At 42.4% G+C, this 20,550-nt stretch overlaps 1 protein-coding gene and 1 long non-coding RNA gene across 2 annotated transcripts in view; one reads left to right on the top strand and one right to left on the bottom strand.

The window, feature by feature from the left end:
• Positions 1-2,477: 2,477 nt before the first annotated feature.
• On the bottom strand, positions 2,478-15,553 carry LOC120718335. The gene is made up of 3 exons (XR_005692450.1): positions 15,356-15,553; positions 15,001-15,006; positions 2,478-2,488 (listed from the first exon to the last, which is right to left on the bottom strand). It is a non-coding gene; the product is annotated as an uncharacterized LOC120718335 (long non-coding RNA).
• The window catches only part of plcl1 (phospholipase C like 1), a 122,367-nt gene continuing 106,471 nt past the window's right edge, over positions 4,655-20,550 (top strand). Inside the window, exon 1 of the mRNA XM_040006831.1 lies at positions 4,655-5,541. Within this exon, the coding sequence (XP_039862765.1) occupies positions 5,353-5,541 (189 nt within the window). The 5' untranslated portion in view covers positions 4,655-5,352. The remainder of the gene's footprint in view (positions 5,542-20,550) is intronic.

Below are 20,550 nucleotides of genomic sequence, written 5' to 3' on the forward strand. Positions count from 1 at the left end.
CCTTTAAGGAGGGGTCAAAGGTCAAACATGACAGCACTACCCATATTGGTTTTGATAGAGACAGTAAAGCAGGGAGAGAGAGGGGAAGACATGCAGCAAAAGGTCGGGGGTTGGACTCGAACCCGGGCATACTGCTCGCGGTCCTTAAGGCATGTGGTTGCCCGCTCATCCTGCTGAGCTAAACCGACGCCCCCTTATACAGTATTTTACAGACATTATATAGACAATACACGGCGCACTTTATAGTGTCATAGAATTATAGTTTCTAAGTTTCAAGGTTTTTTGTCAGTTTTGGACCAATAAGTCATTAAGATGACCTTGAAGGCCTCGGTGACTGTAAGCCAGATTTTAATGTTAACATGAGCTCGCTCTGCAACTCTAACACATTTTATCAGCATGCTTTCAAAGTTTCTCAAGGTATCGTGCTCATAGACAGAATGAAGAAACACAAGCAAACGCTACCAAAAACACGACGTAATCGTAATTATTAAACAGAAACTAGAGTTTGAAATGATAATAAAGGGAGGTGCTGTGGTGTCAAGGCCTCAGATGCAACCCATGGTGGTTCAGAGGGGGTCAATATTGGCCAGATCAGGAGTTTTTCTGTCGTTCGGTGGTCAGTAAATTGTTCTTTTAAATAAATTAATGGGTATATGGTGTAACATTCCTCTTATCTAGACAAGATTAGCTGCTCTGGTTGCCCCCAAAGGCTGAGGAGGATGCTGATCTAGTGCATACCACAGTATGTCCCAGTGCTATGTGTGGCTGTCACCCCAGCCATCTGAACCAAACCAAGAAGAGGTAGGAATACGTTCCATGTGTAGTGTTTCCATGGTCAGTTACTGCCATCCAAAAGGAGTGGACGGGGGTGACGAACCCACATGGCATGAAAATAATCATCTGTGCTCCTTGAAGTGCACTGTGAACAGGTGTCTGTGTTACTTAAACTCATTTAAACTGCAGGTAGCTCAAAGTCAAGTCTCATCACATGTACTTCCCAATGTGTGACTTGGCCTCCAAATCACAAATGTCACTCTTCATCATCTGCTTAACCACCGCGGTCTTAGTGTCTTCAGACAGACCAGTTACCCGCATTAACCCGAGCTGGGTTATTCCAACAATAACTTCTTGCAAATGTGGACCGTTAACACTTTCATTACCAACCTGCATGACATAATTATATTTATGTTTGTAAAAATATGATTGTATGAATTCAGCTAACTTTTTCGATGGCCCTGACCCTCAGAGCTCACCCATAGCACCACTGCTGTCCTTGTAAAATCCCTTCAGCTGCAACACATATGATAGGCTTCTGTCAAAATCACGGCTATTTAAAGTCACCCGTGACATTTCAACAGTATTAAAATCGAGGCCATTCATTAAGCCTCCACTTATTTTTTCTGAGCCATTCCTTGGTGGATTTGCTGGTCAGCTTAAGATCATTATCCGGATCAAACGTCTACTTTGGAATCTGCAATTTTCAGACAGCTAGTGTCACATTATGTTCAGGCAGCCTCTGATATGTTGGAGAATTCATAGTTTAAATAGGCCTAATAGGCCTAATCTCATACACCTTATACTACTATAAATAGATTTGAAGGTGTGGTAAATGTGAGTTCAATTCCACCATCTCCACACCATCTTTCTGTGTGGAGTTTGCATGTTCTCCCCGTGTTTGCGTGGGTTCTCCCCGGGTACTCCGGCTTCCTCCCACAGTCCAAAGACATGCACTTTGTGGGGATAGGTTAATTGAAAATCTAAATTGCCCATAGATGTGAATGCGGGAGTGAATGTGAGTGTGATTGTCTGTCTCTATGTGTTAGCCCTGCGACAGACTGGCGACCTGTCCAGGGTGTACCCCACCTCTCGCCCTATGACAGCTGGGATAGGCTCCAGCGCCCCCCTGCAACCCTGAAAAAACGATAAGCGGAAGCGAATGGATGGATGGATGGATGGAGGTGTGGTAAATGTCGGGGTGTACTCTTTTCATGTGATATACCTTTACGTTGCTGTTCATGATGAAAATGAATACAAAGTGGCAGTTTTATGTGGCATTTGAGTATATAACAAATAAAATTTGTTGATATATAATAATGTTTTCTTTAAAAGTCATCAGCTTCCTTGGGATGGGCTTAGTTTTCATGAAACCTGGAAACTACAAGGCAACAATCTGTGCCTCCTCTCCTTTTATGGGAAAATATAAACAAATGAATTCCTTCTTTCTCCGAACAAACCTGCTTGCATACTTACTAGCAGCGAGGTGCCACTGGGCAGCTTTATGCACTAATAGGCCTCACCCACTGACCAAATTCCACAGCTGTGTGGCTAAAGGTCCAGCCATACACACACACACACACACACACACACATTCATATCTACTCAGTTGGGAACACCTTCAAATAATAATTCAGGGGATTCAGTGAGTTTAAGCCATATCTCGACCAGCTTCAAAGTGTTTCCACTACATGAGAAAGGTGCTGAAGTTCAGCTGGGATTTAGGACTCTTTCATGTTGGCTTTGTGGCATAAAGGTATATTATTTCACATAAGCATTGTAAGTATACTCTCTCTGCAGGATCTGCTTAAACAGGAATATTGTTGATATATAATGGCAGAGGCTCACAGTCACACCTGTTTAAACGCAGTCGAATTTCACATTATTTATTATTTAAACTGGGATTTTTAGGCTCCTCGAATAAGACTGTTTGGATTTCATGATGAGTTCGAATTAAAAATAATTTTTGAAAGTATTTCGAGTTGACTGCCATGACACTAAACACATATGTTCATGACTCCCAGAGGATGAATCCGATAAAGTGACTTTCAGCTGCTCCCTTACTCACAGCAGGTAGCTTCACATGTTTGAACCAGCAGATTTTCTTTCTTTCTTTCTTCTTTTTTTTTTACACCAGATGGCCTTCCTGCCACAACTCCAGAGAGATTTGTGTCTCCTACCAGGATTGAACCAGGGATTTTCCACGTGGTAGGTAAAAAAGGAAACGACGAGCAAACACCTTCGATGTATGATGATAATCCCTTTGCTTAGCAGTGCTGCTTTTAATGACATGATAGCCACGTTCCCCAGAGGATGAATCCTATGGACTACGAGGATCTCCTGACTTTTCTTCAGCACCTCATGGTGGTTTATGTTAGGTTATTAATAAAATGTCTTAACAGCAGAGGCAGTGAGAGCCCTGAGATGTCTCAGATATTCTTGTTCCCCAGAGGATGAATTATGTAGACACTGATCATACCTTTTGTTTTTAATGAAATGAAGACTTGTTAATTTTTCTCCCAGATAAATTCTACCCTTTCTTTAAGCTTCCAACTTGATGATTTCTGTCTGTAGTATCTAAATCAGATGGTCAGCACCTCTCACCTGCTTTGAATAATGTGGTTGGCTGGGGTTCCGGCTTCCTTCCACAGTCCAAAGACGTGTGTGTTAGGCTGTCAGCTGTCCGGGGTTTACCTCGCCCGAGACAATAAATGGATGGGTGTTTTGCATCCATCTTTCCCAATACTTTGTGGCATCTGTCTGCATCAGTTCACCCTGTTTATACGTCACTGAGAGAGCAGTAAATCCCTGTTGCTGCCTCTTGACCCTGATCTCTGACCTCCCTGGAAGAGGCTGCTGCTGTAATGAATGAATAATGTAAAACACTTTTATTGCACCTCTGCACTAGTCATTACTGGTTGCCTGTCACTCTAAATCAGCATCCACTGAAAAGGTCAGAGGTCATAGGTCAGGCTTGAAGCACATCTGTCTCAGTTCTCAGTTGCCTGACCATGAAACCCAGAAGACGGGTTGGTCCTGGGTAGTTTGATGAAATGGCTTGTTTTGATGGGAAATTCCCATTTCCCCACATTCCTCTCAGTGGGTCAAAAATATGTTTTACACTAAAAAAAGAAGTTCAGATTCGATGTGAGAGGCTCAGTGGATTTTTTTTTAGTTTCATTATCTGGTTTTCAGGCTATGTTCTACAATATTTGGGACTTATATGTGTAACCAGGGATGTCTAACAGCATTAGGTATAAAGGCTTTTTTCCCCGTCATGTCAGACCTGAACCTAAATGTTACTTTTATTATTCATTGTTATTGTTTGGCCAGTTTATTTATGAATTCTTTGCCAATAAAACATCAGACTATAGTCAGAGTCAGCACATCATTTTTCTTTTGCTCTGCTTGCATCTAGTTTTGAGGTAAGCGAAGAAAAACACCAGAAACAACATTTTGATAAAAGCATTCATTTACACTGAAAACCTGCCTAAACTGAATGCGTAAAATCTGTTCCTCCTCTAATCCAGGAGCTGAGCTTAATTAGAATCAAATATATGATCCATTTCAGCACATCGGACATGATTTGCTAACTCTGTGCGGATAAAATGGTTTAAATTTAGGCTCAGCTGGGAAATACGACCAATACATTAGCCCACATAATGTCCTATCAGCTCCTCCCCACCAAGTGTTAGGAGTCTCTCTCGGTCCCGTGAACTCGGTCGTCCACCTATCGGAGGCTCTGAGTGGCTCGGATCTCCCCAGCCGCCGCGCGCACTGGCTGCTTCGCGCGTCATTCGTGCTTTTTGGCCGGCGTGTGGGAGGAGCTGGGTGGAAGCGGTGAAGGGAGGGGTTCGCGGGCGAGAGGCGGCGCGACTGTCAGTTGTGTTCCGCGTCCTCGTCAAAAGTGGGCTGTTGTTGGTCTGAGTGCAGCCAGCACAGCCGGAGCGGCTGTTTCAGTGAGAGCGACGCGCTGCCAGGAGGCTTAGGTTTGCTCCTCTCCGCACTTTGACGTCCTCGCGCTGTGGGAGGAAGGCAGGGGAGCTGCGCAGCCACGCAGGCTCTACTCTGAAGTGTCCTCCAACATTTTCTCTCCAGCAGCAGAAAAAAAAGAAAGGAAGAAAGAAAAGGCGCTCCCCGAAGCTTTACGCGCGCTCCCATGTAGTCCCGCTGTTCGAGCAGCAGAGGAGGCGGACGGGAGACGGAGAGGACTTGTTGCGCGTCTCCGGGGGACGCATCAGTTCAGCTTTCATCCAAGTGTGTCTGCGCGCGCATGTGATGCTCTGATTGGAGCGGACATGGACTGTGGAGATCAGCTCCGACTAACAGCCTGAAGTCAGCGCGGATTTGTGCTCAGCGACTGAGAGAGTCTGCTCACAATCAAGGAAACCGGGGTGCTTAGTTTCCTCCAGGCGGACAGAGCTGCTGCTGCTGTCGGTGCTGAAGACAGGACTCGTTTCATCTTTAAATGGCATCCAGGCACAGCAGAGGCAAACTTTATTCGGGTCAGATCCGACGAGTTGATTAATTTTCCCTCTCAAATTACTTTTAAATCAACTCCTCCGTATCCTCGTCAACATGTCTGAGCGTGATGGATGTGGAGATGGGCTGTGCAGCGACGAAGCGCCCGACTATATTCCACAGAGAGCGCCCCGCGGTCGGCGCAGCGGTGTCATCCTCCCCGGCGGCGGCGGCGGCGGCCAGGACACTGATACCATCCTGCTGGAGTCGGTGAAGGCGGCACCTCGCCGGAGCAGCATCATTAAGGTAGTGTAACGCCAACCCAGCCTGCCACACTGTTTATTTATTCATTTATTACTTGTTGTTCTGGCTCAGTTTTCCCGTTAAGTCATGAGAACATGAGCCCGAACGCCAAACACTGGATCCGTTGGATCCACTTTGATTCATTCACGGTTGGGAAATGACTCAACAAGTGACACGCCTCCTCAGGAGGAAGCCAGTGAAGCTGCAGGGACGAAAATTTTGGGAATAAAATGTCACAGCTTGCTTTTAAATGTTTTGACTTTCCAGTCCCTGTGACGCCAGGGTTCACGGACCACTGCACCTTCCCAGTGCCATCCAAGAATTTTCATGGCGCGGATGCATGCCAGCACCCACGCATGTCATAGCACACTTCCAGCTTATAATGCTTGTAGTGTATTTTATCTTTTAGGTAACATGTACCTAAAAGATAAGTCCACAGTTTGCGTCTTTATCATTTGAACAAACAAATGGGCTGAGCAAAATGTGCACAGTTCTGAGCCAGCTGCAGGGAGAGGATCGTGCACAGCAAGGGTGAAAGAATGAGAGTTGTTTATGGATGAAATGCTCTGATAAGATCTTCTTCACTGTGCTTCCCTGCACTATGCGTACTTCCATCCTGGCTCACACTGTAAATAAATGTTACCTGGTTCACCCTCGTCTCTAAACTCAAACTCACCTCGGCTTACGCTGGAACGACCCCTCACCTGCTGGCCCCCTGACCTCTGACATGCTGCTCCAGCCTCACCTGTGCTCGGGTTGCAGGTCACTGAACTTTCACAAGGAGCAGAGTGAGGAGGATCGTGTTTGAGGGATGTCTAACATATCTGCTCAGCAGGATCCTCTCCACCTCGGCTCACATGTCACTTGATTTGTAGCAGCAGTGTATGTTAATAAAACTCCAGGTACCGAGCTACTTAAGTACAATTTTAACCCTCCTGTTGTCCTGGGGTCATTTTTTACCCCAGAGGACAAAAGGAGTGTGGCAATCAGGAGGACATTACAAAGGTTAAGCTTCTTCTCCTGCCTGTATGAAAAATTCACAATGCAAGAAATGAATAAATGAGATCAAACGTCACTAAAATTTCGTAGTTTGTGTATCACTGGTGTAGCTCACCTGGGTGGGCAGGTGACTCATATACTTTTAGGCTATTGCTGTTGTGAGGCCTGGGTTCAAATCTGCCTTGGGGTCATTTACCTCTGTCTGTTCCTGTCTTACTCTCCAGTGTTGTGTCTCAAGAAAGCCCCCCCCCCCCAAAATAAATCCTATAATTTCACTGTTTCTTGCAGCATGTGCTTGCAGCAGGTCAGTTACCCCTTTTCAGTGCTAGGGCTTCTCTAACTGTGGACTAAATGTGGAGATATATATGCACATTACATCGACGCCCCTAAATCAACATCTTTATGTGCGTCTCAGACAGTGTAATATATTAGTTATTATTAGTTTTTTCTGTAACTGTGAGTGCTTTCAGTTTGTGAAGACAAAATTTTGCTCCCAGTTTCTATATTGTGATGTTTGTGCTGTAGTCCTTCCTTCACATTAGAGGCAAACACTGAGGTTTATGACCTTCTGAGTCCGCTTCCCATCTGATGCTATCAGGTCATTCCCATATTTCATGTCAGCAGTCAAGTCACATGGGATGGTGACGATTCTGGCCCTCATCAGGGGTGTACACAGGCAGAGAGAGTCAGCCCCATCTGGGTGACCCAGCTGAACACAGAGTCCTTTGACAGCTGCCGGCAGAGGAAGTAGATAAAAAGATGGACGGATGAGAAGCGTGATGTCGGTGACAGCCACTGTAATTAATGGAAATGTGTCAGGATGTCAATTACTGCTAACAATCAAAAACAAATTGGATTATGATCCACCGAAAACCCCAACTTTCCCTGATTCATAAAGTGACTGTGATGCACTGCTCATTGTTGACCTGTGTTTGGGAGGAAAAGACCTTTCACATCCTCTGATAATAAGAAAGGTTGTTAATATCAAAGCTATAGTCTTACCTTTTGGTGTAGTGAAACCATATAGAAATATGTGGCTATAACTACATGGACGATGACAGTTATTGTGAATTAATTGAATGTGGGGGTTGTTGTGTTACTTCTTAGGAAATCATCCCCACCAGCAACCAGATTCATTAAGAACTAAAGCGTCTTAAGAAATTTGAAATGACTGCTCTGATGTTTTTTAAGTTAAAAGTTCGTCAAAGTTTAAAAGAAGATGAACAAAACAACCACAGAGACACTAAAGCTGACCTCAAAGCTCAAAACCACCACAGAGAGACTCAAACATACAAAGAGATGTAAAAACTGATAAAGTCTGATTTATGCATCATTTTCTAGTAGGATTGCACTTTTAATTTATAAATACAAAGCAGGAGTGACATAGTGTTCAAAGTGAAGGAGTCACACATTTTTCCTCCGTCTACACACACAAACTGGGATCTCTTGAGATGAAACCAACAGAGCTTTTTACTTGAAATATGTTACCCTTTACCTTCAGTGAAAGTGAAGTGAAAGGACGTGGCTGCTTCCTTCACATCTCACATTACTATGACAACAAATGCTCACGTGCCTGCAACACCCACACAAGTTACATGTCTGTGGGCACACACACACCCCTGTTATTGCAGAACACCACATCAAAACACACACACACACACACACACACACACACACACACACACACACACACACACACACACACACACACACACACACACACCTAAGTCACTCCTTGTCCAAACTTTTGCACTGATGCAACAGTTGTACCTTTTAGCTTTTGGCCCTTTAATGTAGCTAACAGCAGAGATCATTATATCAGTTTGTTCTCCTCTAAGAAGCTTTAAAGGGCGTTGAATTCATCAAATGGCTCTTATATGAAATTATATGTATATATGTACATGGAAACATTAGTATCGTAACACTTTCATTAAATCTGTCACCTTTCTCCGTACCTTACATATTTAATATGTTTGAAAAATTTGCTGTGTCCACTAGAATATAAAGTAATGCCCATGGGTTCCAAACAATATTCGGCTGCACAGGAGGAGTTTGTGGCGTCACTCTAGATATGTGTGAGAACACTGAGTACAGACAGGGAGTGAGGGGAGATGGTGACAGGTATGACCTGCAAAACAAGTCACTGGACAAATGTTTGTTTTGGACCTGGGTATTCTTGAGTTTTTTTGGTCAAATTTTTATCCAGTCAAAAAAATCGTGTTGTTCTAGTCTGTGTCGCAGTTCCTGGTAATCTGTCAGTACTGAACCTGTTCTCAAAGAACAGCAACCTTATTAGCAGACCTCGAGAACTCATGCACATTTGCAGCAACATTTTTATTAAGCAACTACAACAAGTGTTGGGATCTCTGGTGATCAAATGTTTTGGAGTCATGGCTGACAGGATTACACAAGTGTATGTCTGTTACCTCTGAACCGCTGTTGTTCATCTTTTCCCCTCATAATCTATCTGGGAGAGTTTCACGCCCATCCAAACCCTGAAAACCTTCCAGCAGCCAGTCACCTCTTGACCCCTGTTGCCAGAAATAGCTTGTCCTCCTTTTCCAGTTTAATAAGCAAATAATTGTATGTGTAGGGCCTCAGAGAAAAGCCCTCTGTTGCTTTTTAAGGGTGGAGGGGCACAGAGAAGAGTGGAGTAAGAGCAATGTGAGTTGGTTTAAAATGCACAAACTTGCTTGTTAGTTCATTCGCTTTAATTTTTTTCTCGCTAATACAAATTAAGTAACAAAATTGGTTGAAGACCAGAGTATCTTTCAAAAAAAATAAAAAATCAGCAGAAAGACGCCTGAATACACAGCAAAACTTGAAAGTCTTAAACTGTTCCCACCTCATCATTCAGGCTCATTCATGAGTTATAATTCAGGTTGTAGTTGCTGAGGCAGCTGCCAGATGCTGCTTCATCACGTATAAAGAGTGAGCAAAGGGGACGTTAATCTCAATCAAGTTAAACACATTAGGCTCAGGCTGTAATATCAATTTTCCCTAGCAAACCATCAGCAATTAGCTTACGACTTTACTGTGTAACAGACCAGAAGGCAAAACATGCACTCTGTGGTAGACATGCCAGTCAGGCTGGGGAGTGGGGTGTAGGATTAGCAGTGAATGAAAACAAACACACGCAGACTCACACACACGCAGACACACAGGTTTTCAGGATCGAGCTCAGGGGAAGGCTTGGTTGGATGTCTCCCTGACAGGCCTGCGTGTTGGCTGACTGCTCACTGCTGGAGTGCTGAAGGACACCATCTCTCTCCATCTCTGTTGCTGTAGTGTTTTGAGCGTAGAGCCTTGATGCCTCACAAGTTGACTAAAATTAAAATTGCAGCAGCGTTTCCAGGAGCCATCGAGTTTCCTAAACATCACAGATGTTTAAGAAGTGAGACAGGAATTAATGCATTATCTAATTCTTTTCCACAAGCAACTTGATGGAGATATATTCATCTGGCTCTGTCTGAAACAAATAATGTAACCACTATGCTATTCGAGCTCTGGAGGCCAGGATCACTGCATTGGAGACTCGGCTTCGTACCCTTGAAGAACCTGTAGCTACCCAGGCCTCTGTAGCCGGTGCATCCAAAGGTAGCGTAGGCTCCGGAAGGGCCCCGAGCAGCCGGGGAAACAGGATGGCTGGGTGATGGTGAGGAGGAAGCATAGTCTTAAACAGAAGCCCCAGGTACACCCCCAACCTGTTCATGTGTCTAACCGCTTTTCCCCACTCTGCGACACACCCGTCGGGAATCAAACTCTGGTAATTGGCGATTCTGTTCTGAGACATGCGAAGCTGGAGACTCCAGCAACCATAGTCAATTGTCTTCCAGGGGCCAGAGCAGGCGACACTGAGGGAAATTTAAAACTGCTGGCTAAGGGTAAACGTACATTCAGTAAAATTATAATTCACGTCGGCAGTAATGACACCCAGTTATGTCAATGTTTGTAAAGACCCTTTGGCTGGCTTTCTGATTTTCTACATCTGAAGATATTCATCAAGAAGTGTTTATCATAGATTCCGACCGTGTAAGTAATACTTTATACTTTGTGACAAATATTTGGGGAACATCATGAAATGTAACATCCCCAGTGAGTGTCCTGTCCTGTGGATGGCCTGAGTTCAGCCATGGTGAATTGACTGAGATGTGAAGTAGCCAACATTGTTACTGGCCAGCATTGCAGGGATTAGACAGTCCTGCAGAGAGGAAAACTAACGTTTCTATCTGGCCCAAACTTGGATAAGAGAACACCCGGGATATTAGTTGAACCATATACAACAACAATTGCTACATAATAGCTGTCTGGAAAGGTCTGATGCTAAATGATTAGCAGTGAAACGAGCCTAAAACGGCTTGTGTCAGGTTAAAACGAGGGACTGCATAAAGCATCAGTAGGATTCTTTTAAGCTGAATTATGCAAAGCTACTTGAGTAGCTGGAGTATCATAATAAAAACATAGAGCTGGAAATGATAATAGGTCTCCTTTTAAAAGCCTTTTAAAATCATAATGAGGTGAAAACATAAAGGTTTAGAAGTGCACAGGAATGTGGCTCTCATCCATTATCCCAGTCTGCCTCTTGCCCTCCTGCAATCCGCTCTCCTTGTTCTGCATCTTAACCTTGCCAGTCCCGGCAACTTTCTTCCATTTGCCACCACTTTGATTTTTGTTGTTTTCCAAGGCATCATTGTTCTGACTTCACTCTAATTTTCTGCCACCCCCTGCTGTGCCGAGATGTGAACAATGATTTGCTTGCACTGTACTCCTGGAAACCCGTCAAGAGTAATAACAAAGCATCCCCTGTGGTTATGTGGATTTTGTGTGTGATCAGTTGCTAACCACTAAGGGCCCTCTGTCTTCCAGTATCATTCAGCTACTGGTGCCACATCTCTCCGAGTACAGACCTCATCACAGCTGCTGGTCAGGAGTTTGTGTGAGTGAGAGCGAAAGAGACAAAGCACATGTGGCTCTGTACACACACTTGTTATTGTTATCATTTCTCCACACTTGTGCGTCTTTTGGCCTTGGAGGGTTCAAAAATAGAGAGACGGCAAAAGTTATGTCTCTTGGTGTACCCATAAAAATGAACCATATAAGAGGGAACGGGATCTCAGAGAGTGTCGGGAAAAGGAAAGTGAGAGCACTTTGGTCTCAGCACATTATTGGAGAAAGCTATAAAGCAATCTCTGAAATCTATCTGAAAGCCCATCTATCTACTATGAGGCAAGAAATAGAGTATCTTCTGAACACAGTGAACCAAACAGATCAGGTAAAAGCTAGGTACCATAACATCACAACATCTGCTCATCTGCCTTCCTGATCTGATACACGTGGATACTTCACACATGAAAGGCAAATTTAATAGAGTTAACATTATTGGGAATGTCCACTTCCTGTGTCAACTTTACCTCTGGACAGTTTCAGCGTTCTGGAAATCTATTCTCCAAACAGATGAGCCAACAGTGGAGCTGTTTTGTTACCACTAAAATAACCATATTTGGTGAAAAGGCAACACTGCATCCAGCTAAAATAAACTTTTTTCTAACACTAACATTATTGACCGATATTAACTATTAGAACATTGAGGACTTTGCATAATGAAAGGAACCAACGAATCAGGCTTATCGAGACATTCTTCAGTAGAATGTCATGTTGTTGGATATGGGTTTGAAGCCTGACTGAAAATGGGTCATTCATCAAGAAAATGGCCCAAAGCATTCCAGCAAAATAATCAAGGCGGAAAAAACACTAATTGACAGTCTGCATTAGCTATGTCAGAGTATGTGATCAGAAGGCTGTGGCAAGGAGCAGTGTGCAAAAACCCCTGAACCGGGGAAAAGACATGCTTTTCTTTTCTTTATATAGAAGTTCTTTGGTTGAATAATTGTTGGTAATGTGGATCCAAGAAGCTTTTGACAACTGTTAGTTTAAATATATAATCTAAAGGCATCTCAATCAAATAAAATGTTACTAGTGTCACAGGTAATAGAGAATGCATTTAGCTATTTTGCTAAACTAGGCTAGTAGGCATTGAGCAGCACAAGGATTTTTTATTATTAAATGGAGCGCCTACATTGATTTCTGTCAATTGCAAACATGCATCAGAATGAGCTTTTTGTACAAGAAAGGAAAAAAGGTATTTTTGGCTATGCTATTGCGACGCTACTTGTAACAGTGTAGTGTGTAGTTCTCTTTGTATTTCACAAGGTTATACAAAGTAAAGGTCCCACGTGTGTCACGGTAAAGTATTAAGGTCACATGGCTTTGTAGGTTAGTGTATGTACATTTAATGGATCGTGTTTAACTTGAATAATCTGACTATAATCAGAAGTTTAACTTTTTAAAGGAAGCAATCACTTGACTGATACTTGAGGATGTATTTTATAAGGAGCTATAATCACGTTTGTTGTAAGTACGGGAAATACAGCTCACAAGCGAGGAGTGCACATCACTGATGTGCACATCATGTGCACATCAGAAGGCTTCCAGAAGCTGGCCAATCTGAGGAAAGTAGAATTTTACAAAAGGTCTTAAAGAGACAGGAGCTAAAACATCAGAGAAAGAGGCGTAGAAGTGAGCAGCTGAATAAAGGGTCCGTATCAGTTAAATTCACATGTTTACCTGATCTGATTTAAACAGATTTACCAGAGCCAAGAAAGATTTACACGTCACTGTGTCAGACCTATACTACTTTATTAAAGGTAGGAAATGATGACAGGGAAAAAAGACGCATTTGCTTAAAGCACGTGAGAGTGTGCTCGTATTTGTTGTCAGAGTTAATGCGACCAATATGGGATTTTAACCGTGAACTTCACTGCAAAGTCGACAAGGTCTTTGGTGCTGGAACTGCAGACGCTAGAGCATGGAGAGGATTTTGGATTTGAATAAGTGAAAACACAGAGTAGTTTAAAGTTGAGTGGGTGCCATGCAGGGTGACTGTGGGCAAGGATAGAGGAGAGTTGTTTATATCTACAAATCACTTCCTGTTTAAAGCTCTCTGATGCATCCATCCGCATAAACACATGCACAGCTGTCTTTCTGTCACTGTCAGTCTTTGGGTTTTTCCCTGTGAAAAAGAGAGGGACAAAGAGGAAAAAGAAATGTCAGGAAGCAAAGAGAGCAGAGGGATGTTGAGATACACACACGGAAAACTGCTCAGTGTGTTTTGACGCGTTGTAGAAAGCGAAGCGCCAAGAAATAAATGTGAGGGAGGGTGAAAAAGGAGCGAAGGAAAATTAGTGTCATCCAGGCAGATGTAGTTTGCAGTGTTTGTCTGAGTGTCAGCGCAGTAGTGTGTGGCGTTAACCTCAGGGTGGATGTATCTGAAAACTCTAGAGACTGCATGTCAGCTTGTTTTGCTGTGTTGGGCTTCAGCCTGGGGGGCAGTGCACAGACACACCAACAGACATTCAGATCCTAAATGTTACAACAAAGGCCATTTTCTCACTGTGCTTGCTAGTTTGAATCCCTCGCTCAAAAACACTGCTTCTTTGGGATGACATGGAATTTGATCCCAATACCACTGAATTTCCACCACATTAATAATGCACTACAAACATACTGCACTAAAGCATATGCACATGGTATGACTCTATTTATATTTCGAGCTGCTGCTGTTAGCATTGGGAGATAACATACTAAATTAATCCAAAGCATAAAGTGTATGTAAGAGACAGGTGTAGGTTCCAGGTGAATGTGATGTTATGATGGCTATATCCATTAGAGCCTAAACAATTTATCAGCGAGCCAATATTAATGACCGGTTATTAGCTATTTGCTGATCTGGCTGCATTTATCACTCTATCAATGTTCCCTTTTATATAAGGCCTTAACAAGATGCACAAAAGATTTGCTTAAGGCCCACAAACACAAATTCCTCTTTCTATGTTGTAAAAATTAAAACTTTCCAAAACCTCAAAAAGACTTTTATAAATTTCAAGTTTTGTCTGACCAATGCTCTGAAATTAAGCCAATGTACAGCTGATTACCAAACATAAAGACAGCAAATGTAGCTGTTGATTTCAGTTTCCTGTCATTATGCTAAGTTAAGCTTATCTTAATTGAGTTGCACAAACATCAAAGTTGTATAAGAAAATATTTATCATCTTTGTAGTGACACCAGGTACTGTCTATGAATCACAACCCAATCACAGTGGACTGAGAACGACGACGAATGTTTCTTTAATAATGTCAGAACAAGACAACGTAAAACATTTGTGTCTGTTGTTTTCTTTTTGCTGGCAGTGCAGGAATGTCGTTTGTGATGTTATCGTGATGCAGTCATGAACTTTATTTGTATGAACTGTGATTCCACTGACCTAGACCAGCTAATCGTCATGGACTTGGTTTGGGGGTAAAAATGTGCACATTTCAGTGTAACTGTCTCTGGATTGTAGCTCTGGTCTTTTGTCTGGCCTGTTGTTCTGTAGCATGTTTTCTGCAGCAGTGCTGCATCATTACAGTGTGCTCGGTCCAGCTGACATGTTGCTTGACAAAGACAGTGGGTGTGTCCTGACTTACCAGAAACTTGTGTCTGGTCGTGTGTGTGTGTCATTTACAAATGTTTGTTGCTGTCTGAAGAATAAACAGCTGTCACGTGATTGTGAGCTTTTCTCTGTAAGCATGTATGAGTGAGTGTCTGTCAGTGAGTTTGTGTTTGCAGGACATGTTTCATTTTTTTCAGAGAGGAGGAATGTGCGCGGCTGCCAGGGTTGGCCTCTGTGACTTCACTTGGACTAGCACAGATCCCTGGCAGCACATACACCTGCTGCCATGGTAACCACATATGACAAACTCCCTCCACATTCTAACCTACCCCTTCCGCTCTCTGTGGTGTTGACCTGTAGTACTCAGTTTGTGGTTTCTGTTTACACAGGTTCATTGTGGGTTATCAATTAGTTTTTCTGACACAAGGCAAATCCCCATAAGCTAAATAATTGATTTTAAAGTGAAGATCTGGTTGAAGTGTTTGGGTTACTGTTCTCACTAGAGTCCTTTTAAAGGATGGAAACACAACTGTGCTGAAGAAATGTGTTGGCAGTCCTGTGTTGCTCATCGAGACCAAGCAGATCTTAGAATGAACACGTTTCTTTGTCACTGCAGCACATCAAATCAAACAGTCTAGGAATGTTCTTGATAAGTCTACCCATGCCCAGTGCTGTGGTGGGTCCATTTGTAGATGTTAGATAGATCCTTTCCCATTTCCAGTCTTTATGTTAAGCTAACAAAAACATATTTTGCTGCTTTTTTGCTGATGCTTGTAGATTAGCTTGGCATTACGACAGTAATTAACAGCTAACTTTGCTGTTTTGCGATAAGCTCTGTGGTTGGCTGTAGATTAGCTTAGCATGACAAAAGAATCCTGAATAAACAGCTACCATTGCTGCTATATTACAAGCTGATCTGCTGATCTGATGTTTATGAACAAGAAATTCTTTCATGTAAAATATTTTAGTGCCTTGATTTGACTTTTTCTGCCAGAATCACATACATTTTGTCATGCAACAATGGGTGAAGGGTCTGTGCAGACATCTATGTGCCTGCGCCTGTGCATCTGTGGAAATTTACATTACAACACACTAACTACACATGCACCTCCGGCAGTAGTGATATAATACCAATGAGTACTTGGCCATGGTGTCCCCAGCTGTCCATGTCCATGTCAGGACCAGAGTATAATCAAGGCAGAAGTCAGCAATCAAACTGAGGCAGGTTAATGTCATCGACTGTTTTAACTATTTTGATTTAAACTGTCAAGTGGCAGCTATTATTCTCCTGTGTCAACCTCAAGTTTCTGAATCTTATGGTACCATGGTTATGTCCATTTGAAGAGTGTACTGCGAGTGTACTAAGATGGGTTTTCAAACATTGCTCCTGTGGAGTCCGTATGGCATGCTGCTTGATGTGGATGATGGTCAAATGCTTACTGGTTGATAAGTGAACTTGAAAAGGGAAGGAAGCTACAGCAGAGTTTACCTGCAGACTAGTTGAACCACATATTATTGATACTGTACCCATCTGACACAGACCCACAGACTGGTCTGCCAATGTGCCACCACCACTGAACCATAATTTCTCAATAACAGAGCACTGGTAGCATTTTGATAGTGGGAAACATACAATATATGGACAAAGTACTGGGCCACCTACAGGAGCAGCTGGGCCATGCCGTAAATCTCCCAGTGCACAGTGTTGGTGCTGATGTTAATCCCAGAAGAGGTTTTGAAGTCTGAGTGATTGAATCAGAAGAGCGTTGGCAACTTTTATTCACTATGTGCCTCAGCACTTGGCAACCTCACTCTGTAACTTTATGCATTCTGCCACTTTGTGGCTCAGTTACTTGCAGTTGGTTGTAGGATATTCAAGAGGGAAGAAAATACACAAATCTGCTTGTTGTAACAGCGCCATTCTGTTAAAATATGAAATTCAGTAAGCTCTTTAGAACAAACCATTCTTTCCGAAATGTTTGTCAAGGCAGACTTGATGGCTAGGTGCTTTGTATGTGTGTATATATATATATATATATATATATATATATATTAGGGGTGCAACGATATTCGTATCGATATTGAACCGTTCGATACAGTGCTTTCGGTTCGGTACGCATATGTATCGAACAATACAAAATTTGTAATTTATTTTATCAACTTTCCTTCTGACGATGCTGTCTGTGTTGAGCGCTCAGTGAATCTGCGTTCGACTACTCCGCCTAGGCTCGACAGTGCAGCCTAGGCGGAGTAGTCGAACGCAGATTCACTGAGCGCTCAACACAGACAGCATCGTCAGAAGGAAGAGCGCAGGGTAAGCTAGCGAGACAGAAGTTAAGCTCTCCTTGTAACATGGACCTCCCCCATTCAGATCTGGCGTTTGGAATTATTTTGGTTTTCATGTGACGTATGACCCTGAAGGTAAGCGAGTCATGGACTAAAGTAAAACAGTATGTTGGATGTGCCACGCAATGCTCAATTACATGGGTGGGAACTAGTGTGTTAGCACAGTTAGCTCGTTAACGTGTTGGCCGTCTAGCCCCATGCACGGGGCGATCGGCGGTAGCTCGTTAACGGAGATTTGCCGTGTTGTGGCGTTAAGGTCATTTCAACGAGATTAACGCTGACAGCACTAGTGGGAACACAACGAATATGACTGCACATTTACGCCGACATCATCCTAGTGCAAAGACAAGTGGAAGCAGACAAAAACAAGCAAGCATGCTACTAACTTTAGCCGAGTCATTTAGACCGCTGTTAGCACATGATTCTCCTTATGCTGCTGAGAATATAGCCCAAAAGAAGCGGATAGTATAGCTTTTATTTTGGAAAGAGACATTTCTCTGTAATAAACTCTCTTTTCCAAAGATGAGTGATTCCTCAATAAGATACAGGGCTCGCAATATCGCTAGCCCGACGTCCCGGGGCTAGCGATTTTTTTTCAGTCGGGCTACCAAAATCTATCGCTGCCCTGCCCGTAGGAAGGAAAAATATATGTCAATGCTTTTGCATTCTTTCAGAAATGTAGCTGGGTAATTATGTCATTGGCATCGGTGAGCCACTGTCAATATGTGACATATTGCAATCGCGTTTGAATTTGTGCTTATTTTTTTGCGCTTATTTTTTTGCTTTCACTTTGCAATCGCGCGAACTGTGTATAGAGAGCGACAGCACTGATCTGTGAGTGATGATAATTTGTGCACCAATTCCTCTGACATCGTCTTATTAATCGTTAGCTTACTATGCAAACATGACAAGTGAAATCTCCCACAGCAAGCTTAAACATGTGAGAGGTTGATCGCGCAGAGAATCGCTGAGCTTATGTGAGTGCGTGTATAAAAGCAGCAGGATATATATTTGACTACGATGACCTGGATGACTGAGAACCTTCACAGACAGATATATATTTTAGTTCTGCTGAGCCAAATAAGACAGGTCAGGGTGAAGAAGTGACAGCCAAAGAAAAGCTTACCACAAAACGGAGAAGTTATGACAAATCAGACTATAAGGCAAAAAGAAAGTGCAGCTTTATGGTTTCATGGACAAAATAATTTCTGTGGCTGCAATATGACGAGCTAAATAACCAGGGCTGCACATAAGTGGTCTGCAGGTGCGCATTCGCTGTCAAAATAAAAAACACGCACAAGGGTTAGGGTTAAATTTAAAAACTGTACTTTTGAGTTAAAATATATATTTATAATTTTAATAAATGACAAATTAAAAAGGCATGAACATTTTTTTAGTATCGAAAAAATATCGAACCGTGACACCAAAGTATCGAACCGAACCGTGAATTTTGTGTATCGTTGCACCCCTAATATATATATATATATATATATACATATATAATTTTTTTTTTTTTTTTTTGATGTATGTGTATGTTGTTAAGATTGGATTGAAAACACCTGAATTCAAAGATTAAGATGTCTATTAGTGATGGGATTTCCGGCTCTTTTGACTCCGAACCGGCTCTTTAGGTTGTTTTGTTGCTTTAATTAATTTATTATTAACAACAATATAAAATTATGCACAAAAGGAATTACTAATGTAAAAAAAAGTGGTTTTATTTATATATGTTTATATAGAAATATATGCAGTGGCCCCTAGAGACAAAGCATGTACAAACTCCAAAACACATCTCTAGCGTTAACTGAACTTCCAAAACAGAGCTGCCTAGATCACTTAAATTACATGATTGAAAGCATATATGAGTGCTTGTGTATTTATACACAAGCACTCATATACAGGGTGGGCCATTTATATGGATACACCGTAATAAAATGGGAATGGTTGGTGATATTAAAGTCCTGTTTGTGGCACATTAGTATATGTGAGGGGGCAAACTGCTCAAGATGGGTGGTGACCATGGTGGCCATTTAGAAGTCGGCCATCTTGGATACAACTTTTGTTTTTTTCAATAGGAAGAGGGCCATGTGACACATCAAACTTATTGGTAATGTCACAAGAAAAACAATGGTGTGCTTGGTTTCAATGTAACTTTAAAAACTTTCTACTCTCATGTGAAATTCCAATTTTAAAGCTTGTCATGAATCGCTGTGTGGCAGGCAGGAATTGGACCCAAAATGCAGGCTCTTAGACACGAGGGATGAACTCAAAACCACAGCTTTGTTTGCTGGCATGGGAAAAATGAACATACAAAGCAAACTACACTGAAAACAACTGAAACTCACAGGGAAACCACAGGGAGATCCGCACAGCATGACAGTACAACACAACAGAGAGCAAGGGCAAACACAGGGCTTATATACACAGGGGAGTAATCAGGGAATGGGAAACAGGAGGGAGGCACGGCTGGGAATAATTGGACATAATGAGACAAGGGGAGAGAAACTAGAAACACTGACGAGAGACACAGACCTACAAAATAAAACAGGAACTCACACATGCAAAGACACAGACTAAGAAATGCAGACTTGACACAGGAATACACAGGCAGAAAAGACTAAACACTGAACTGAGGAAGAACAAAACTAAAACCCAAAGAAATAGAAAAACAGAACCAAAATACATCACAATAATAGAAAACACAAAACGCTGTGTCAAAAGACCCAGGATCATGACAAAGCTGTTCTAGTGTTTTTCAACATTTACTGATATTAGAGTTTGTATTATTTTTGATTTTGCCTTCAAATTCTCACATTTGTCAAGGTTTCCTTCCTTCAGATGATTCTGTTATTACACTGGTGCACTCTCTCCTGTATCAGCTTTATTCAGCCTTGGATAGCAACAGAGGAAAAATGGTAAACGACACAAAGGGTGGCAGCTTCACAGAAGGACAGTCAGGTGTTTTTGAAGGCACAATTTGTTGGGACACGTCATATGGAGTTATTAAGCAGAAAAGAGGCTAGAGCAGAAGAAATAGATCCAAGGGTGGAACGTGCAGAAATGTGCAAACAAACAAACAGTGCAGGTGTTTGTCAGCCTGCAGCAATATATATTGTCACAATATTGCTTCTGTCCCTCACAAAATAACATTCTGCTGCCTCTGTTAGGTTGTTTTTGC

Source organism: Simochromis diagramma, unplaced genomic scaffold (genome assembly GCF_900408965.1).
Source record: "Simochromis diagramma unplaced genomic scaffold, fSimDia1.1 OVJJ01000514.1, whole genome shotgun sequence".
Lineage (NCBI taxonomy): Eukaryota > Metazoa > Chordata > Actinopteri > Cichliformes > Cichlidae > Simochromis > Simochromis diagramma.